Source organism: Chenopodium album, chromosome 15, assembly GCF_948465745.1.
Source record: "Chenopodium album chromosome 15, dcCheAlbu1.1, whole genome shotgun sequence".
Classification (NCBI taxonomy): Eukaryota; Viridiplantae; Streptophyta; class Magnoliopsida; order Caryophyllales; family Amaranthaceae; genus Chenopodium; species Chenopodium album.
In genome coordinates this window covers 46,010,001-46,033,519 of record NC_137848.1, presented here as the reverse complement: position 1 = coordinate 46,033,519, position 23,519 = coordinate 46,010,001, and the positions used below count along the sequence as shown (strand labels likewise).

At 34.7% G+C, this 23,519-nt stretch overlaps 2 protein-coding genes and 1 long non-coding RNA gene across 4 annotated transcripts; 1 reads left to right on the top strand and 2 right to left on the bottom strand.

Annotated features, from left to right (window-relative positions):
* Positions 1-2,138: 2,138 nt before the first annotated feature.
* LOC145583203 (uncharacterized) lies at positions 2,139-11,527 on the bottom strand. The gene is made up of 5 exons (XR_014100086.1): positions 11,390-11,527; positions 10,878-10,985; positions 8,292-8,361; positions 5,378-5,505; positions 2,139-2,700 (listed from the first exon to the last, which is right to left on the bottom strand). It is a non-coding gene; the product is annotated as an uncharacterized LOC145583203 (long non-coding RNA).
* LOC145583201 (myb-related protein 2-like) lies at positions 9,576-12,279 on the top strand. Of its 2 annotated transcripts, none has more exons than XM_081640381.1 (6): positions 9,576-10,152; positions 10,262-10,338; positions 10,556-10,613; positions 10,703-10,781; positions 10,870-11,053; positions 11,345-12,279. In XM_081640381.1, exons 1-6 carry the CDS (start codon positions 9,948-9,950, stop codon positions 12,002-12,004), a joined length of 1,263 nt encoding a protein of 420 aa, XP_081496507.1. In that variant the 5' UTR covers positions 9,576-9,947; the 3' UTR covers positions 12,005-12,279. The 2 variants fall into 2 exon arrangements, with proteins under 2 accessions (XP_081496507.1, XP_081496508.1); XM_081640382.1 differs by having other exon boundaries at positions 9,581-10,152; positions 10,870-10,939.
* Positions 12,280-21,800: 9,521 nt separating this feature from the next.
* LOC145581284 (F-box/kelch-repeat protein At3g06240-like) lies at positions 21,801-22,520 on the bottom strand. The gene is made up of 2 exons (XM_081638314.1): positions 22,457-22,520; positions 21,801-22,339 (listed from the first exon to the last, which is right to left on the bottom strand). The coding sequence occupies exons 1-2, from the start codon at positions 22,518-22,520 to the stop codon at positions 21,801-21,803; spliced, it is 603 nt and encodes a 200-aa protein (XP_081494440.1).
* Between the last annotated feature and the right edge of the window lie 999 nt (positions 22,521-23,519).

The window sequence follows — 23,519 nt, the reverse complement described above, 5'->3', positions numbered from 1 at the left end:
TTATATTGTAAGCTTTTCCCAATAAAAGCAAAATGAGGAGGAAAGATTGCAAATGAAATAGCATAAAGAAGAGTTGAGATTTAATCTATTTTCTTTTTTTTTTTTTTTTTTTTTTTTTTTTTTTTTTTTTTAAATCAGTTTTTTAAAAAATCACCTTAAATCCTCAATCATGAAGAGTTGAGATTTAATCTAATATAATGATTACAATATTATTGTAGCCATTTGAAAATTGCCCCTTAAAAACATTACCCCCTCCGTTTCATAATGTTAGTCCCATATGGAATCAATAACATAAAATAAGAAAAGAAATATATTTGGAATCTAACATTAAAGTACAACATAATTCATAATTAGTTTACCTTATTTAACTTTTTAAATTTTTTATTAGGAAAGCACAAGTTATAATTGCATAATTTAAGGTAAAGATTTCCTTACTTAGAGTAATGTCATCAATCCACAACCTATTAATTCCAAAAAAAATCAAGTCATAAATGAAATATATTCAATATTGGTATATCTTTTTAAAACGCCCAAAATAGTATATGGGACTAACATTATGAAACGGAGAGAGTATATAACAAAGAAGAAAATAGAAAGTGTTAAGATCATTATAAAAATGAGATAGATAAGTGTGTAACTTCTCACATTCGTCTATGATTTCATGTCTTTATTACATCATTTCTTGTATTTGGTAGAGTTTCCTCCTATTGTCTTCGCTTACCCCATCTTTGTTTCATCTTTGGTGTTGACTCCTCTATATCAATAAAGTACATCTCATATCAATTGGTTGTTGGTGTAGTGGTGATTGTGACTACACTTGATAGAGAGAACCCGTGTTCGATACCCCGCAACAACAATTGGGAGGGGATTGGAACTTAACCATGCATAACTGATCCCGAATCCGGATTAACCCAAAGATGAACCGGATAAAACACCAAAAAAAAAAAAAAAGTACATCTCATCTATACTTAGTATTTAAAAACACAAACCACAATCATTCATATACCACATGTTCTCACAACTTACTCATATACCACATGTCCTCACAACTCACTCATATGCCACATGTCATTTCCCTCACCTTTTTAATATTAAAAATAAATTCAATGTATTACATAATGTTAAAGTCTTTATGTATTCCGTAACTTGCACAAAATGAAATGTTTCATTTCCACAATGATAAATAAAGTTGAATTAATTAGTATACATTACATAAACATATGAAGTATAATAAAAATAGTCTTTTATCTCTTAACTTTAAATACTTAAGCTTAAACTAATATGTCATTTCATATCCCACAATATTCATGTATATGTACAATATACCTAACAAAAGTCCTTCACCTTCTTCTACAATTCCATCCTCACTCTTTTTTTTTTATTTTATTTTTTTTCCCTTATAAGTTTTCAGTTTTCACAGGTTCAATCACCTTAATAGTCATGAAACAATAACTTCGTAATTTCAACTATTGAAAAACATACATACATATATAAAATAACCTAAGTTATAACCTGTGCATTGAACGGGCCAAAAGACCAGTTCTTATTGCATTAGGCTACAACAATTACACACTTACACCCAAAAGGCCAAAACCACGCTATTTTTCATTTATTTACTTCTTATATGCTTGTATTTCTTCATTTATTTACTTCTTATACGCTTGTATTTCTTTTCCCAGTAATGCATTCATGATTTCATGTCTTTTACCCTACTTGCCTAGATTTAATATTATTTTATTTTATTTTTCTCATCTTACCATCATTTATTTCAATTTAGCACCCTCTTGGACTTTTGACTCCTTTAATTAATTAATTTTATCTTTTTTCTTTTAGAATTTTGAATCCTCTAAAAAGGGTGTCATTAATATTAATAGCGACAACGCCATGATCACCACCACAGACACCATTGAATCATTCAAATGGCGCATTCCACTGTCTTTGGATGGCGTAATTTTATTGTTTTTGGTTAGGCAGCTAAGGTGGTACTGGGAGTTAGGTTGTGAGAGGAGGTTGATAAAAAAAGGAGGGAGACGAGAAGGGCAAACACGTCAAAAATGAAGCGGTACCTAGCAATTCTTGGTGATGTTTAGCAATTAATTTCAATAAAAAATCAAAAATAGAAATATGAGTGATCCCTCCTTCCTCTTTTCCATAGTTCTATTTTTGAATGCAAGGGAACTTGATAGGGGAACGTGTTCCCTAAAATTAGCATTACAGGCAGCAAGCAATTTCACATAACAACAATCTTAGCAAAAACTTAGAGATCAACTAATTCAACTTCACTAAACTTCCACTAATTATTTCCTCTCCTGCAAGGTGATCAACTACCACGTTGTTTGATCTTGGTTCAATCTAAATCTTCCTCAGGCTCTCTCCCTTAGCAGGCAACACCCCTGCACATTGTACACAGGTATTTCCAAGGATGAGCAATGGTGGAACAATCAACCCGCGTTGTTTGATCTTGGTTCAAACTAAATCTTCCTCAGGCTCTACATTGTACACAGGTATTTCCAAGGATGAGCAATGGTGGAATAATTAACTTTCCTACAGCTTTGCTGCAATGATCACATTATCCCATCCATAATTCCTGCACCATCTCATGGCATATGTAACAGCTCGAAAAATTTGCAGCTCACTGTGATGTAGGGAGCTGAGTTGATTTCGGAATCAGCACTTTAGCAGTCCACCTTCCCATGCTACCTAGACAGATCTCCAGCGAAGGAGGCATCTACATTTAACTTGAGTCCCCCTTGATATTTGATGTTACAATAAATTGATAAAACATTAAGAATGGATGGAGCACTACATGAAAATTTGGAATATTCTATTCAGTATTTCATAAAATTAAAATTTGCATGACATGTCTAATTGTCTATATATTCCCCTTGTTTTTGGATTTTGTTTTAAATGTGTGTTTTCTCCACCTCCCCAAGTGTTGTCCTTGCCTGACTTGTGACCTTTCCTAAACAAAAAATGTTAATTCAGTTTCAAGACCTTCTACTTCTTATTTCACTTCAATAAAACAAAATTCATCAATCTCCAAATTCATCTTCTTTGTACGTTTCAAATTTTCATTTTTCATTCATCATCTCTTCACATAGACAAACAAGACAACAATAAAGCCATAGCCATATTCCCCAAAGAGGAGTCAGTTGCATGAACCGAAAGTCTATCTCATTTTGGTCATCCACAAAGACCTCCCTCTCCATTTGCTTCTATCTAATGTTACGTCACATAGCAAGCCCACTCTCTTTAATTTATGTCTTTACATACGCAAACAACCCAAATACAAAAGGCAGAAATATATTACCTATGCTAAAATTTTCAATGCACAACAATGCAATAAATAATGTCATTTCTCACATCTCTAATGCAACTATCACTCTTGCTTTAATTTTGAAGAAAAACCTTGTTTTAGTGGCTTTCAATTAGTGTATTAAGTATTAACCCTTTCGTTTCTCTAAGATCAAAGATTACTCAAGAGAGGATCACTTGGGTACACTTTCACTAGGATTTTACTTATATTAACCCTCGTCTTATCTAATCTTAAATTATTAGCCTTATCTTATTATTAGGCATTACGTACTAGCCCTTATCTTGTTTGAACTTATTACCATTTTTCTTATCTTATTTTGACTTATCTAAAATAAAAGTGAAGAGAAAAGCCAAGAGATTTATAATAAAAAAATCTGAAAGAAGATCAATACTAAAAGAAGCCAAAATTCCTCATATACTTAGTTTTACAAAAGTTTTCATAATACTTATTAGCTAAACTGACTCGGTCAGCAGTAAATCGCTTAAGTTAGCACTTAGCAGATTTATAATAATTGAACCGTAATTAGCGATTCATTGCTGACTATATTACTGAGTCTACATTTTTCCTTGTTGAAACAACTAATTCAAAGTTAAGGGATTCACTAAGAATAAATTCACTAAATTAGTTGACAGTTTGTTGTTGAACCGGTAAACAAAATAGCTATAATTTGTAAAATCAACAATTGAGGATATTGTCATTCTTTTAGCATTATCTTAGAAAATCTTTCCATAAATTGAGAAAAAAACTAAATCTTGATAAGCTTTTTTTCGATAAGAATTCTCAATAATTCATCTGTCTTATTTGAAAATGAAGGAGTATTTATTCAATGACATTGGAATATTTTCAATTTGGATGTGTTCATATTCAAGCAAAAGGTCATGAATAAATTGTATGGCTTCAAAAATAATACGAAGTATGTTTTTTAGTAAATAAAAATTTCAGTGGCCTCTAAATTACTAAACAGAATTTGAGCCGCCGTAGTTTTTTCTTAAAGCAGAAATAAGCTTTATCTAAATAAAGTAAATAAAAACAGGATGGTGACGACTGATGAACTTCATTATTCATCAGCAGTAAACCTTTCACTATCAATAATAGAAGATGTAACTAACCCTAATGATCATATTCATAATTAATCATGATCATTATTAAAAGTAGAATTTTTTGAAAATAAAAACAATTTTAAATCCTATATAGGTAAAGAATGAAAGTACAAATGCGCACCCATTTTTAGTGGTTTCAAATTGTGAGAATAAATACAAATTAAAATTCTAGACTTAAAGAATAAAACCCACCGGCTATACTTTGAGTCATGATTCTAATATTCTTATTCTTTAAGAATTTTGGGGGGAAATAAAATTAAAAAAAAAAAAAAGCCTTTATACTGCTCTTCCCCACTTTCTTTTTACAACAAGGAATATCATTCCGTGGTCATTTCTCACTTTTAATTTCTATTGGAAATCCAAGGGCCACCCTTGTGTGGTCAACAAGGAGCAATTATCAAGCATCTTAACACATGTTTGTGTTCAACTTCAGCTTGATTTGTACTATCAAAACATCACATAGACCATGCTGCTTCTCTTCCAAAGAGCATCTATGGCACCACCTTGAGGGAAAGGCCACGCACGAGTGCGGTGGCTCTCCCTCCACCACTTAGTTTATGACGTGACTCGCATGAGTTCAATTTCTAGGTACCTAAGGTAAGGTGGTCGAGCATATAGATATTGACACAAATTTTCAAGGGCTATCATAAGATTATTTTGAACCATATAATAATAGAAACAATAGTTGTATTCTAATGGATAGTAAGGTAATGTTCATTTCACCTAGTTATAATTAGGTACGGAAAGTAACAACTTCAATAATGTTAAATTAGCCAAATAGTATGAGATGGATCGGCCTAAGTAGGCCCCTTCCCCTTTGATTAAGCTTTGGGGATGAGGGGGGAGGTCGAGTTTGAGCATCCAAACACGACCCCACCCCATTTGTTTTTCCATCACTAGATGCCTTAACATCACATAAGGGGCCTTAAAAGGAAATGCAAGTACAGAAAACGAACAATACCTTATAAGTTTCCCTCTTTCACCAATGTGGAGAATCATACGCCTTTGGGAGAAGATAGCCACAGTAAATCCGAACAGTGGAAAAGGCGAGTACTCTAATGTACAACAATTAGCATTCTTATTCCTAGCCTGCACATGAAGCAAACAAAGTGAGCAAAGATAAGATGAAAAAGGTTTACTGGGACATCAAGGAATAGTTAATACTCTGGCATTTACAAAGTTTTGATAAATATAAAACTTGTTTGTCAAGCAGAAATGAAGCATCTTTCCCAGGTGTTATTGGCCCATATAGTATAAATGTATAATTAGCCAAGTTCCTAGTCTTCCTACAGTCATAGAGATGCCTAAGTGCCTAAGACAAACTTGGAAGCCAATAAAACAGACAGTTTCATTTCATAGAGAATCAATAAGGTATTTTACAATACTATTTGATTATCGACTTATCATTAGCTTTTAAATATTATTTACACCAAAAGTATTAACCAAATAAAAAGGGTAAAATAGGGGGAAAAAGTGCTATTTTTTTACGGCCATTTCACCAAATGCCACTAAGCATTTTAATAATTCACCAAATGACATCAAGGTTTCCAAAATTTACCAAATGTCACCCAATTTTTAAAAAATTCACCGAGTGCCATTAATGACTAACGGCCGTTAACTCCGTTAGTCATTAGGGTTTAATCATGACACATGTCATGATATGATTGTTCCATTTATTTTAATTCATAAAAATTAAAAAAAAAAAAAAAAAACCCAAAATTTTCCCAGCCACCTACCCACCACCGCCAAACCCAAGCCTCTCCCCTTATCTCGCCGAAAAACGGCCGGCCACCCCCTTAGCCACCAAAAATCGGCCGGCCGTTTAGCACCTGGCCCACCGTCGACCCCCAAAACCACCCACACAACCTGCCCCAATCCTAAAAACCACCAACACGAGCTTCCCCCACTCCAAAAACTACCCACACAGCCTGCCCCGACCCTAAAAACCACCAGCAAAACCGCCCCTCCTCCCTTCTCCCATCGTCGAAACGACCGATTTCGAGGGTGGGGAAAGGGAGGAGGGGCGATTTTGGCGACGGAGGAAAGGAGAGGGTGCATGATCAAAGCTCGTGTTGGTGGTTTTTGGGGTCGCGGGCAGTGTGGGTGGTTTTGGGGGTCGGCTGTGGGGCGCTAAAGGGCTGGCCAGCCGATTTTGGTGGTTAAGGGGGTGGTCGGCCGTTTTCCAGCGAGATAAGGGGAGGGGCTAGGGTTTGGCAGTTGTGGGTAGGTGGCTGGGAAAATTTTGGTTTTTTTTTTAAAATTTTTTGTTTTATTTTTATGAATTAAGATAAATGAACCAATCATATCATGACATGTGTCATGATTAAACCCTAATGACTAACGGAGTTAACGGCCGTTGGTCATTAATGGCACTCGATGAATTTTTTAAAAACTAGGTAGCATTTGGTGAATTTTGAAAACCTTGATGGCATTTGGTGAATCATTAAAGTGCTCAATGACATTTGGTGAATAGACGTTTTTTTTACCATGCCTTGCAATTTTCACTTCTCTAGTTCATTGCATAAGGGTAAAACTGTCAGTTTGTATAACATTGACTGCTTAACATCAAGGCATTTAGAGTATGTAACAATGTGTCATAAGCAGAAGTCATTCGATATCTAGTCTAGAGTAAAAGGATTACTTGGGTGGGCTTTCATCCAATGAGCTACATATACAGAAAATTAAAAGGAAACACACTAGTGCGAGCAACAAGAGACAAGCATATAACGGAAAGAGAGCAATAATATACATCCAAGTATTAGGAAAAGAACTAAGAATTTATACACAGAATTGACAAAGTGGTGGTACACTAATCTTTTTTCATTTATTTATTTATTTTATTTTATATATATATATATCTAAACATCCTTATGTTTGCCTTAAAGATAAATATATATATGAGAACACTCTTGCAGAAGACAAAAAAATTCACTCCGTATCAAACTGTACAAAGTATTGCTTCCGTATAGATACGTCATGGGTCAGGGCTCATGCGTCATGACTTTACTACAACCATATAGGCATTCTCTTCACTTCTTAAAGACTCCAATTTCTGAAGACGCTCTTTATTTGAACAATGATACGAAGAACCAACTAGGTTGCAGATAAATCAAAATCCGGTACACCATGGCTCTAAAGGATCCCATATTACAGAGAATGATTTTGAGAACAAGGTTTACAAGTTTGTTTAAATCACCTAATGAAGGATAATTGCCTAAACAAATTGTTGATAAACAGAATCACAATGGTAGAAAGTATCATGGTGAAGCTTATTCCATTTCCACATGCCAAGTAACTAGTGAACAAAGTCACTTTATTTTTATTTTTTAATTTTTTAATTTATTTATTTATTTTCAAAAGGCTTATTGATTCCCAATTTATATCCTGACAAATCAGAATCAAATTATCCTCCACAAAAAAAGGCAAACTGAGTCTGGAGTTGCTATGATGCTATATATTAATGTTCGCTAGTTTAAATTCCCCAATTTCCGTGCAAAGATTAAAGAAAAGTTCCCCATTTTTAGATACTTTCATGCGAAATATTGCTTGTAAAATACTGATTAGGCAGTATGACATTTTTTTTTAATTTTTTTTTTTTGCAGATTTTGAGATATTGGGTTGATTTGGAATCAATAGCTGAAAAAACGAATTTGTTCTTGAAGTCTTATGTTGTAGATATAGTTAAAGCACTAGCATTTCTTTTATTATCATTATCATCATTGATTAGTCACCAGTTTTAGTACTGCTAACAATTGATGGTTTGTCAACTTGTCATTATTATAACAGAAAAGACTTCTATACGATAATATCTCATGAAATAAATTCAGAAAGAGCATCAAGAATAACTTGAAATTAATTATTAAGAATCTTAATACCTTGCCAATTGATGGTATTCCAAAAGGGTCTATAAAAGTTTGTTTCTCAGTGTGTCTATGTGCAAAAGACCTGAAGAGGAAAAACTATTCATCATATGAAGAATCATTTTTGTATGATTTGTTCGAATTGCAAGAAGCGCACAATGCATATAAGAGCAAAAACACAAGAGCACAGTATATGCATGTAATTGATGTATATACTTCATATCTACAACGGTTTTACAGCAGCAGACATATCTACACAGGTTTTATAGAAGCAGACATGGTTTTACACAAGCATATGTTATTTCCAAAAAGTACATAACACAATATGAAGAGGATCATGATTCATGCCCAAACTTAATTAATTCACATGGTATATATATATATATATATATTAAATACATGTGTAGATGCATGTTTTAAAATATAAAACAAGTAAAGCAGAGTATTAAATGTGTATTTGGAGAGAATCACAGAACAAGTCATAAGCAAGGTAAATGGTCCTACACAAAAGAAAGAAACATCTTTGAGAAAAGAAGCAAGTACAATACTCAGCAATTCTACCAGGCCTTAATCTCTAAAATTTATCAGTGTGGGACTAGTTGCTCAAGCCAAATAGCAGTGAGACAGATTTGGGTCCACCAATGTATTTACAATAAGTGGGTTGAATAAGTTCCATATTTACTGAAGGAGACATAATAGTATGTATTCCATATTCCATGCTTTTCCCTCAAACAATGTCCCAAATTAAGCATCTTCTTCATTTTTTCTTGTCAATATCATATACTAAAGTTTTATGATGCTCCAGTCAACAGAATCTTCCCCCAGCAATTTCCACATTAGAAACAGTTACATTTACTTGCTTATGTCTCTATCTAAGCCCTTTAATATGGTGGTGTTGTTCATCCTCAACGGCATAGAATTCAAAGTCATTGATAATAAATCATGATTTATTAGAAGGCAATGAACAAGGCTTAAAATTGCAATATTTACCATATGTACAGTAAGAGGGACGACTTTGAAAATTTCAGGAAAATACAGTTAGTGGATTCTCCTGTCCAAGTCAGAGGATTCCTATATACCATCAGGGAATAAGGTTCTAGTTTTGCCAGATCAAAGAATATAAATTTGGGGAGAAAAAAGGAGCCGCTTCATAAACTAAGAATATAATTAGCAGATATAATAGAAAACTGCTGTGCATTTATTCTGGTACTTAGTGCAATTTATGTGATGTTCTGAAAAGTTCAGTTCAGAGGAATTCAAACTAGAAGTTTGGTTCTGAGTGTGGAAAGTGGACCACAGAACAGGAAGGACAAGATCTCTTTTGAGTTGCTATGAAAAATAGATTAGGTTGCGTTCATTGTTGGCTCTGTCCAAGATTCCATATTCTCTCAACTTTCTGTCACCTCTTCTTCTCCTTCTTATAAAAGCCTCCCATAGCTAGCCTTTTTTTCTCCGTAAGAAGTAGAAGATAATTTGGTTTCTCAAGAGAGTATAAGATATTAGGAAGCAAAGAAAACAACCAAAAAATTTGGAAAAACCAAGGCTCAGCCTCATAAATTTTACTACAAAAGCAAAGATCTATTTCCTCAGGTAAAAGTTCCAAGAAGATAAGAGCAATTGATGTTTTCTAGATTTACATCAAATTAAGATTGGTCATCTTCAAGGCAGGATATGTTTCATCACCCAACCCAAACAAACATGTACGCTTCTACAAGAATGCCAGCTCCTCAGGAAAGGCAGCTCTTCCTGCAAGGTGGAAATGGCTCTAGGGATTCAAATCTTGTCCTTTCAACTGATGCAAAGCCTAGACTGAAATGGACACCCGATCTTCACGAACGATTTGTAGAAGCAGTAAATCAACTCGGGGGAGCAGATAGTATGTCTAACTCTAACCTAAAGTTAAATATTGAACAGGGATACGCAGTAGAGATGTAGTAATATAAAATAGGTCAGCTAACCAATTCTATTCCTTGTATATTTTGCAGAGGCTACCCCAAAAACAGTTATGAAACTCATGGGAATTCCAGGGCTGACTTTATACCACCTAAAGAGCCATCTTCAGGTGATTATCACTCTATAAATGACAGAGTTCAGGTTTCACCCTTGCTGATTTGTCTATTTTGCATACTGGCATAATTGGCAACCCCTTACATTTCGGTTTGGTTCATGCGCACCAAGATGGTCATCTAAGTTCCAATACATCCTATTTTCCAACTCTTTTCTTGGGAAGAGGAATATAAATTGCAGTTTCTAACGTTCTTTTCATTATTGGTTAGCAGAAATACAGACTGAGCAAGAATATTCATGGACAAACCTCAAGCGGCGCCAACAAAACTGGTAGGATAACCTTCTCATCAATATCCTTTATCATACTTCTAAAAAAATATCTTACAATGGTAAATTTAACTGATAATACACATTTACAGTTGTTATGTCTGGCGACAAAATACCAGAAACCAGTCCTTCCCATACCAGCAGCATCAACATTGCCCACCAAACAAACAAGTAAATATGATTTCCATTACTGTGATTAGATCCAACAAAATGATTTTTATGCCATAATTTGCACTAACAGCTTATTGTTAAAACTCAGGAACTTACATATAAACGAAGCATTGCAGATGCAAATCGAAGTCCAGAGAAGGCTACACGAGCAGCTTGAGGTACATGATCCTGTCTACTTCCAATTCAAACAGAATGGCCTTTCACCTAATGCGGAAACAACAACAGCTGCTCAGAATTTACAGAGACATCCTAAGAACAGTCGTGACAAAGATGTGGGGTATAAAATGAAGAATAAATTTTGTTATATTTTGTGCCTGTACATGCCAACGATACTTCATATGCATTGCTTTATATAAAAATAATATCAAGAAAAGTGTTAGGTCAATAGAGGATAAAAGGGTAAAATAAATAAATAAATAAAACACTTCAAAATTTACACTCGTCTGAAAAAGCTTGATACATGTATGAGACAATTAATCTATTCCAAGATTTTTCTTGTTGGGTTAATTACTTCTGAGATTATAAACCCTTATTTATCCCCTTATGAATTTACGTGGAATTAGGTGCAGCGGCGTTTACAGTTAAGGATAGAGGCTCAAGGAAAATACCTTCAGTCAGTCTTAGAAAAAGCTCAGGAGACTCTTGGAAAGCAGAATATTGGTGTAGTTGGTCTGGAAGCAGCGAAACTTCAGCTCTCTGAATTGGTTTCAAAGGTATCCAACCAATGCTTGAACTTAGCCTTCGCAGAGATGGCAGAAGAACAGCAGGGGGTATGCCCTAAGCAGCAAATACAGCCCCACAAATCGATAGGGGATTGTTCAATTGATAGCTGCTTAACCTCATGTGATGGACCTCAGCTGAGAGAGCAAGATATGCAGAATAGTGAGTTGGGATTAAGACCATACAACGATACCAGATTCTTGAAGGGAAATGATTTCAATGGAAATCTAAAAGAGCATGCAACAATCCTTTTCCCTACAACAACTCAACAAGACACAGAAAAGATGGTGTTTCAAATGGAAGGAACATGTAGTGATTTGTCCATGAGTGTCGGGATCGGAGGAGATACACAAGATCAGCTTGAGAAGAGCACATTTCAGCTCGATAATAAGAACTACAAACTTGCTCCATTTAGTAGTGATCTAGACTTAAATGCCCAAGATGAGCATGATGTTCCTTCAAGCATCAGACACTTGGACCTCAATGGATTAAGCTGGGCATAAGAGTGACTTGAACAACACCAAAAGGTTCAAAATCCGGAACCAACATCCATCGCTTCAACTAGTATGGAGCTTTCAGCAGTATAACAGTTTGACAGCATAGCCTTTCACAGAATTGAATGACATGAATTTAGTCCTCTTGTATGCCACCTATACCATTAATTTTGTGAGGCTTTTTCTTGATCATGTGTTTAATACGCTAATTTAGCATTAATGGCGATTCAATTGACAGGAAAGACAGAATAACATATACAAGTGTTACTTTTAGCATGAAATCATATCAAACTATCCCATATTTCTATCATGGCAATTTTCATTGAGACATTTCATCAAACACATTATGCGCAACATTCACTAAGACAAAAATCAATAACTTAAATACATGAATTCACACCCCCCATGTTCCCAATCCCCTTCGTTTCCCTCCTCATCCATTGCATCAGTTCAGAATAACATTATTCGACGAACAAAACGGGTCAAAATTCGAGAATTTTGCAAAAATTTAGGGTTTCAAAGCTTAAACGATAAACAATAGACGAAAACATCTAATCCAAAACAATAAATTCACAGAAAATTGAAGATAATTGTCATAGAATTTGAAAATTCGAACCTTGTCTTCATCAAAGCAGCGGCCAACGAGCTCAATTCGTTCATCATAACTATATTTTAATTGTTTAGGCTCCCGCGCACTTCAGTGGACCATATGCAAGAAGATGACAAGAAGATGTGCTTGTCAGGGACTTGCTAGGCAAGGCCCACTGGCTTCGTGCCTTGTGGCTTGAGCTGTGCTATCCCAATAACCAACCCAAACGGGCCCAAACCCTGGTTTAAGCAAGCAAGGGGCACCGCCGGGCTTGTGCATAACAAGGGCTATATAAGTAATTATACGTATGTATGAGCAAATATACTACCTCCGTTAAATGTTATCTGCAATTTTGAAGGGGGTTGCGGTTACCCAAGCAAAATTTGAAGGGCAAAGATTAGCTAGTATAATGGGAAGTAATTAAAGAAAAGGGAGAGAGAAAACGGGACCACCCCACTTAAAAAAGGGTGGGGAAATATGAGTTTATTAGGAGGGAGAGTGAAAATGGGACCACCCCACATAAAAAAAAGAGATAAATGGGACCACCCCATATAATTATTCAAATTTGATTTTTTAAGTATGGGTATATCAGTCTTTTTAAGCTTTTTTGTTTACTAAAATAGGAAAGAAAATGGAAAGTTACACATAATTTTGATCATCTGTTTTTGGCAAAAGTTGCACATGACATTTAACAAATGTAGTATTTATCCTAAATTTAGAGTAGTAACATTGGATGATAAAATGATAATACCAATTAGACCTGGCAAACGGGTCGTTCGGGTCGGGTCACTTTCGGGTCAATCAATATTCGGGTTGGGTTTGGGTCACGTCGGTTCAATTTGGGTTTCAAGTCAGTTTCGGGTCAATGGTAATTCGGGTCGGGTCGGGTATCAGGTCAACACTTCGGGTCGAGTTTAGGTCGGGTCATTTTGGGTCGGGTTAGTCTTCGGGTCCAATTATCGGGTCAAGTTTGGGTCAGGTCAAATTCGAGTAAGGTTGAGTTCAGGTCAGACCACTTCGGGTCAGGTGAATCTTCGTCTATGTCGTTGTAGAAATTTGACCAATAATATATTATAATTATCAATAAGTATAAAGTATAACAATTGAATATTAATAATATATTCATTAAACACTTCTAACATTACTATATACACAAGACTGTATTGTTTCATATGTATGATCACTATCATTGAATTGGTCAAAATTCAAATTAGATAAAGTGAATAGTGGAGAAAAATTCAATGTAACACTTAAAAGAAACTAAGAGTAATAGTAAGAGCAACAATAACAATAGCTAGTGTTCCTAATCAAATGGAACTCTTTATGAATTACGAGTACTAAATTACATGCACATTTTAATAGTATTATACACACAATACTATACTGTTTAATTTAGGTTAATTTCGATAAGTGTTTATTTGGGTAAAGTTATGAAGCCCTAAATAAGTTAGGTCATTTTGAGTATTTGTTTATTTTGAATCGGGTCATTTCGGGTCGCTTCGGGTTTCGGGTTTGTTCAGGTCAATCAATTCCAGCCAAAATTGGGTCGGGTCACTTCGGATTTCGGGTCACTTCGGGTCGGGTCACTTCGGGTATCGAGTCACTTTCGGGTCGGGTCAATTCGGATATCGGGTCAAGTTTGGGTCAACTCTACTTCGGGTCGGATCGGGTCAGCTTTGTGTTCGGGTCAATTTCGGGTCTACGATTTCGGGTCAATTTTGGGTCACGGGTCGGGTTAGGATTGCCAGCTCTAATACCAATGAATATTCAGGGGTACTATATATATGTATGTAGTGTCGTAGTGATACTATATAAGCATTTAATAATGATACTAAATTTATGCATATATGGTACCACTGAATATCCAATGATATTCAATATTTTTTTTAATTAAGGCGGACTTTTATTAAGTTATTGTAAGATGTATTAAAGTGTTAAAGTTGCTCGTTATACTACAAACGTTACTATTTTAACAAAAAATTTACCCTTAAAAATATTCATATGTAATTAGACTAATCATATTAGCCTTCAAAGCATGTATTTATTAGAAACACAAACTATTGGGTCAATCAAGCCTGACCAAATAGTTTGTGCGGCGGGATGACAATGACGATAAAACAACGATGTCTATGACGACTGAAAGCAATCTTTTGCTGCCTCTTGCCATCCACCATAGTTCACAGCTAGAATTCGTAACCCCATCCAACCCTAAATCACAAAACCAAATCAAATAAATCAAACCCAACAATTTAATCAAACAAAATCAATCAAATCAAAAAAATCGAAAATCCCATTAACTGATTCCAGGAGCTGAAGAAGAAGCGCCACCTTCATTGTCGGTTGCACCACCAAAAAGAATGAGACGAGGACCCTAGGATTTGGTAGTTGTGACGGCGGTAAGGGTATACCCACAATGAGGACCAGGCGCATCTTCGTCGGAATCCCAAAACGACTCCAAAGGGTTATACGTAGGAGAAGGTTGCAGTCATGGCTTGGACGCCATTGATGACAGTGGGTTTATTTTTTAATTTTTTTTTAGAAAGACAGTGGGTTTATTTGTTTGTAAGGTAAAAATACATTTGTTAATCATACAAGATAACAAATGCGGATTTTTGATATCCTTAATTGGCTGAATGATATCCTAAATTGGCTGGATGATATCCTTTATTGACTATATGATATCCTTTATTGGTTGGATGATATTTATACTGGATGGATGATATCCTCTATTGGCTAGATGATATCCTCTATTGGCTATATGATATCATGGATTGGATGATATCCTATATGGGCTATATGATATCATTTATGATTGTGTCTATGATATCCTTTATTGGCAGAATGATATACTCTATTGACTATTGTAGGGAATATTTCAAGCATCCCACACTTGAGCCCCACTGTGATCATACACTTAAGCATGGTGGCGTCCAAAGGGAAGGAAGCTAGAGCAAAAGAGTCGCCAACAAGTTTTAGGAACTTGTAAACCGTTCACAGGGTGAAGGTTACACCCCTTCACGATCCATGAGATCGCTAACTCCATAGTGGTCTGGAACCATGACTGGATATTCGGGGATGAAGGTACAAATCCAACCTAAAAGAGATTGAACCTGCCCTAAAAATAAGCCTCTACTTTATTCTTCTCATATTCATGTGCACTTTCTGACTGACATACAATCATTAGATTAACCCTAAAACCTGTTTAATCTATGTTGGTTGAATATTAATGCACAAACAAATCTATTGTTGGCGATCACTTGAATTAAAATCACATTAGCCTAAATAAAATTATTAATTATCTTATTAAGCGTGATTACAAGTACAAATTCCCTTTAAACTTGCAAGAGAGGGCGTGATCAAGCAATAACAACAATAATATAATATCAAGCAACAATAAATATTGATACAACAAATCATCATCATAATAATATTCAATCAATAAATAAAGCTTAATAATAATAGCAAGATCCTAGGCATGATACTAACAAGATTAATAACAAATCCTAGCATGTCACTAAATAATAAAGATCAAACCTTTATCCCTAACATGGTACTAACATGATATAAGAAATAGGAAGCAACCTAAACATGATACTGGAAAGCAATAAATAACATCCTAACATGATACTAGAAATTAATATTATATAAACATGCTTTCTAAAGAAATAGAGCAATTAAAACAACTTACTTTGTTGCCTCTTATCATCTCTTTCTATCAAAACAATACACACGTTAGTAACTTCAAGGAAAATATTAAATCAGACAATCTCACCAAATAATTGAAATAAGATTTGGGACCAAACCCTCAGAAATTATCAACCTTTCACGTCTAGGGCGAAGGCAACCTCGATCTTGGCTAGGTGTGTCTAGGACTCGTGAATGCGGTATGATGTATTTGTAAAAAGGCTAGGCTAGAAAGCATAAGGGAAAAAGAATAAGCTATTGCTAAAGAGAGAGAAAAGAAATATGATTGTTGATGATCAAGAAAGCATAAGGGAGAAAGAATAAGCTATTGCTAAAGAGAGAGAAAAGAAATATGATTGTTGATGCTTGAAAAAGGGGTGATATGACCTCTATTTATAATGAAAAAAGAGGGTCGAAGGAATAGAAAAGAATCCGAATTCGAATCGAAATAAAACTCGACAGTCAGCAGTTTTTGCGGATTTTGTTTTTATAATAACTTTTGATCCAGAAGTCCAAATAAGTCATATAATATGTCTTTGGAAAGCTCTTGAAGTCTAATTTCTAACACAATTAGAATCAGATTAAAATATTTTTTAAAATAAAAGATATGGACAAAATAGTGGAAGGGTATCAGTTTTGGATAGAGTTTCGTATTTCTTTCATATCTTTTTCGTTATAGCTGGAATTAATATTATAATATATCATTGGAAAGATAATTTCAAGATCTATCCAACCATATAAGATTTGGATAAAGATTATGAGGCACGAAAATAATATCTGATCATCTTTGATTTCGCACAGGACAAGGACTCTCAAAAAGAGGAGTTTTATTCAATTTCAAATTCTTTGATCTTATCTTTTCAAAAAGGATAATTAAGATCTTTTAGAAACTTATAGAAGCTTCCAATTAATCCTAATTAGTTTAGAAATGGGATTAAACCTTTGGACCCTCCTCATGATCATTGGGTGGTAGGTAAAATCCGGTTTGGGCCCAGTTTAGTATTTTGGCCATAACTTCCTCATTATTCATCGGAATTGGGCTTATAATATATCGTTGGAATGGTCTTTTCAAGCCCCATCCAATTAGATAATTATTGGACCCTAATTATGGACTATAATAAACTGGATTAGACGATTTTCATAAATAAGATACGAAAAGAAGTATTTTCGAAAACAGAAATGAATTATTTTTGTTAAAACATTTTAGAAAACAGAAGAATTCACGAGAATCTTCTCATTTCACTTTGCTCGATATTCAATGACGTGAAAGGTACTCATCACTAGGTTTGGTTTTTGGGGAGACACAATCAGGTGTCTACAACTATATGATAAGATGATATAATATAGTCAATAGAGGATATCATCCCTCTAATAGAGGATATCATTCAGCCAATAGAGGATATCAATTAGCGAGTAAAAATATAATCCAGCCAATAAAAGATATCATATAGCTAATAAAGGATATCATTCAGTCAATAGAGGATATTATCCCGCCAATTGAGGATATCATCCCGCTAATTGAGGATATCGAAAATCTGTATTTCGTCAGTTCGGACTGATGCAATACCTTCTCTTATTAGAAATTACACATTAAAATACAAGGAAAATTTGTTGGGAATTACACCACTTTTCACCGGTCTTCTATAAGTGGAACGACTTTTAAATTATTTCAAAATGGAAGGACCTTTGACAAACATTTACCAAAATGGAACGTGACCTGTTGGTAACCTATTTAATAGCTTACCTATGACACGTGTCATAATGTCATTGGTCAAGTTTTTTAACAATTTTGTTTTTTTAAACCTTAAAATAACAAAATACTTTAAACTAAAAAAAAAAAAAAAATTAAAAGAAAATCCCTCCCCCTTATCGGTATCCACCCCACCACCACCCACTCTCGTCGGTGGCCATAGCCCCCCTACCGGGCGCCCACGATACCCTCCTGACCCAAACCCTGACCACCCAATCCTGCCCCTTCTCTTCAACCTCCTTCTCCCCACCCTAAAACCCCCTCCCTCCCATCGAAAAAAATTTCGAGTGTTTTGGCATCGAATCCTGCGACACACTCTTGCTGTTTGGCGGCAAGGAAGCAAGCCTTGTGCAGAATTGGGGATTGTGAACACAAAGCATCATAAGCGTGTAACAATATCTCAACGGCGCTCACGCTTATTAGCGAGGAAGTGCGGGTTGAGCTAGAGCTGTCAATTCGGGTAAACGTGTTGGGTAAGAGTGGGTCGGGTCAACTCGGGTCGGGTCAATTCGGGTTAATGCCGTAACCTATGCGGGTCGGGTTTGGGTTGAGTCATGCTTGAGTCGGGTCACGTCGGGTCATACATCTTATCGGGTTTGGGTCGGGTTTAGGTCGGGTTAATAACAGGTCGAGTTACATTTGGGTCGGGTGAACAATAGGTTGGGTTTAATTCGGGTTTTCGCGGGTTAAAACGAGTTAGGGTAATCTCGGGTTCGAGTCAGGTTCGGTTCAAGTCAATAAATTGCGGGTTAAAATCAGGTCGGGTCATTCACGAGTTTGAGTCGGGTTTGGTTCAAGTCAATAATTTGCGGGTTATAATCAGGTTGGGTCATTTTCAAGTCGGGTCATTCTCGGGTTCAAGTCGGGTTCGGTTCAAGTCAATAATTTGCGGGTTATAATCAAGTCGGGTTATGTTCAAGTCAATAATTTGCGGGTTACAATCAAGTCAGGTCATTTTCAATTCGGGTCATATTTTGGTTCAACTAACTATAAATAGATAAGTATCATTTTTATCAAGCTAATTATTTCTTTTGACTATAATATATATGGCAGCATACTAGGGAATTATAGTTTATAATTTAAGAAGATAATTATCTCCTTTAACCATACAACAAATATATACTATATTTAACTCGACCCGAATCCTGACCCGAATGATGCGACCCGTGACCTGAAATTAACCCGAAAACGTAGACCCGAAATTGACCCTAACACAAAGCCGACCCGACCCGACCCATACCAACCCGAAGTGAAGTTGACCCGATACCCGAATTGACCCGACCCGAATTAACCCGACTCGAACTTAACCCGATACCCGAATTGACTGGACTCGAAATTGACCCGGTACCCGAAGTGACCCGACCCGATTTTGACCCAAATTGATTGACCTGAACGGACCTGAAACCCGAAGCGACCCGAACTATACCCGAAATGACCCGATCCAAAATTAAAAATGACCTAACTGATTCAAAGCTTAATTGCTTTACCCAAATAAACACGTACTTATTGAAATTAACTTAAATTAAAAAGTATAGTATTGTTTGTATTATACTATTGAAATGTGCGTGTAATTTAGTACTCGTAAAAGTTGTAATTCAAAAAGAGTTCCATTTGAATAAGAACACTAGTTATTGTTATTGTTATTATTTCTATTACTCTTAGCTTCTTCTTTTAAGTGTTACGTAGATTTTTTTTCCACTATTCTCTTTTATCTAATTAGAATTTTGACCAATTCAGTGATAGTGATCATACATATGAAACAATACAGTCTTGTATATATAGTACTGTTGGAATTGTCAAATAAATATATTATTAATATTCAATTGTTATACTTTATACTTATTGATAATTATAATATATTATTGGTCAAATTTCTACATTGACATATATGAAGATTGACCTGACCTGAATTGACTCGACCTAAACTCAACCCGATTTGAATTTGACCTGACTCGAAATTGACCCGATAATTGAACCCGAAGACTGACCCGACCCGAAATGACCTGACCCAAATTACCATTGACCCGAAACCCGAATTGACCCAACCCGACCCGAATATTGATTAACCCAAAATTGACTCGACCCAAACTAACCCGGTCCGTACCGACCCAAACGACCCGTTTCCAGGTCTAAGTGCGGGTGATCAAGGTTTATGAAGGCCAACAAGTTAAAGCATCCACTATCGGGTCCAAACCACAAATTCTTATAGCATAAAATGAGTTAGGAGGGGAGCTATTATGCAAGTAAGACACAATATCTATAAAAGTCTAAGTACACACAAGCATAAAAGCAAAGCAACACCAGATTGAAGGCTTTTGGATTTCATTTAATTAATCACTTGCCCCCTAAAGTGTTTGAATTTGGAATTATATAGTCTCTGGTGAACATTGAAATGACAGTATCACAATAAAAAGCATAGAAAACTTATAGAAAAGTCTAGGAAAGCAATTGGCATCTAATACATACTTATAGAGTTAGATTCTAACACCTGGAGTGAAATGAGAGCATTTGGAAGAGTTTTGAAATGTTTTTTTTTTTTTTTTTTTTTTTTTTTTTTTTTTTTTTTTTTTTTGGCAAAAGGGTCAAGTTTAATTGAACATATCTTTTTTTTCTACTCAACAATTTAAGGATTTTTGCAAAAGAAAAGTTGAGGCTTGTTATTTTGGGAGTATAAATAAGAATTTGGTTACGGTAGTTAGTGTAAAGTGTGTGTGTTGTTGGAATGATAACTTAAGCTACTCTTTTCCTTTGAGTGTCATGATTTATGGTGATCAATACCCTGAAAATATCAATCCTAAGTGGGAACCCAAATTAAACTTTGTGTTGGGGATTCTTGAGTCTTTATGATGTTGAAGTTTTTTTTCCAGCAAGAATAGCTTATAAGTGTAAGGTCAAAATTTTCAAGTGACCGAATTAAAGATCTCGCCGAAAAAGGTAATGCTAGCAATGAACAAACAGTTTCAGTACTCTCCGCTGGGGTTTATTGTGTGCATTTACTCCTTGAATTATAAGGAGCTCCTCTTCTACAACTTAAGTTGTTTCTTGAACCTGCACATATTAAATTTCTTAAAAGCTTCTAATAGTCCTTTTCTTGAAGTTGTGTATTATTATGTTGTAGCACCTTAGTGTCAAGTGTTGTAAAGATTTATTTGTGAAAAGCATATTTATCCTTTATATTTTGTTATTTTAGAGTTTAGGCCTCTAGTGGTAAGTATTATTTTTTGTATCGTGTCTTGTAAAAACTTTTATTTATGTTAATTTTAGTTGTTCTAACAAATTTAATGATAATTTTAATGTTTAAACCTTCATCAACTTTCATCTTGGCCTAATAATTAAAGTTGCAAATTCTTTGCTAGCAAAGGTAACTAATGAAAGAGCCATAAAATTCATCTTGATAACATTATGAAAAATATAATTATTCATTTCTATAATAACCATTGACATAACATTAAGGATAATGGCTAAAGTAAAACTTAAATTCCAAGGTTGAAAATAAGCCTAACTAAAAACAAAATACAAAATAAATTAAAGTTTTGTTTTAAGACAAATTGAAAATAAAATATATTAAGGAAGAAAAAGTAATAATATTTGCCCTGATATTGTAGCCCTACAAAAGAAGCTAACTAGGGAAACATTGTAAGTTTCTGGGAGAAATTTCCTTTGAGCAAGACCAAACTCTCCATGTAAGTAGTAGTGAAAAGTGGGGAAAGCTTGTAACCTTTTCCAAGAACTTTTATTTCTTGATTTTTTAAATTGTAAGAGTTTGCACATCTGGTGCTTCCTCAAACTAGCAATTCGCCATCCATCTTGAGATATAAACTCTTACCAAATAATTGTAAGTTGATTTTATACCTTTTAGTCCATGATTGTGTTGTGCCTTCTATTTCTTTCATCTCCCATATTTGACAGTGAGTTTTAAATATCTCCATGAGTGCAACTGATTGTTCTAGAACGATAGGATACCTTAAACAATCATCTGATAATTCATTAACAAGCTCACACTTAGGCAATTTAATATATTTAAATGCCTCAGTATGTACATTAAATGCCACAAAATGGGAACGCCTAACTTTCAACTCATTAATTAGAATATCAACCCCTGACCAATATATGACCCCATCATGAAAAGCCTTTGGACAAGCATTATGCCAATAACATGGCCTGTTAGAAATATCAACAGACTTCCAAGAGAAAGTGCTAAGAGTAAAAATCTCAACAAATCTAGGATTTTGAAAGTCATTTCCATTAAGAATTGCTACAACCTTGTAGTCATTCTTAATATTGTCGAAGCCAAAAGCATAATCAATGATAAACCTTTGACCTATAGTTGGAAAAAATTAGGGAAAAGGGAGTTCTAAGGCTTTCCTAATTGAAGGGTTCCACAAGAATATTTTGTGAAATTGATTTTGCAACACGAATTTTCCTACTCAAAGCAAACCATTGGTATAACCAATAACTTGGTAACGTTCATACCGTGTGCAATCAATTTTAAGTTTATACATCTTTTTGAATTATCAGCACTACGAATTGCACAAAAATGTTGAGTACTAAATGGTCGAGGTGGTTCTAGAACTAGCAGGTGAGACAATTTTTGATTGATTTGATAGTTTTTAAAATGGATTAAAGGAAATTTTGGGTTGTCAATCAAAGAACACCATACCTTGGACACACAACGGCATCGAAGTAGAGATTTTGCTGGTAATTTTATGAGTATTTGAATATATATATATCTATTGATAATGTGACTATTGGACCTTCATTTTCCTTTTGTTTCACCATACTTGATAGTAAAAAATGAATGCTTTATATTTGAAAGAGTAAGAAAAAATGGAGGATGAGAGGATTATATTAAACTTGTATGTCAATATATTTCAAAATTTATAATAAGATTGCAAATTAAGACTATTTGACTAACTCTGTATATTTGGAAAGAAATCATGTCAATGTGAAACATTGATTTTCTATACAAAAGTGTGATTTTATTAATGACAAATGTATCTACTAAACTTGCTCACATGAAAAAAAACTAATCACTTAGGCTAGCAGCCTAGCATGTCATTAATAAAATGTGAAGTAGCAATAACAGGAGGAAGCATAAAAGTGTGTACGTGTAGACATCTAAAATGTCTCCTTAAACCAAACCCGATGATGAACAACCTTTTAGCGCCATTATTGGTTGGGTCGAGTATTTAATCCCGAGAGTGCTTAAAATCTATAATTAATCCAACATAGTTTACAAATCAGATCACATTTCAGTCCAAATATTTAGTTAAGCACAATCCAATCCTCAGTTTAGCTCAAACCATTTTTAATCTATTTCATTTATTTATTAATTGAGCCCGATTAATAAATGTTAAAACCCAAAACCTAAAATGAGTCCGAAATAACTGAAACGACGCTTAATTATCCCATACTTTATGTGAAATATAAGATAATAATGAATTTAAAGTAGATTTCCAGAAAAATAAACTGTCGTGCCACGACAAATATTTCCATGCCAC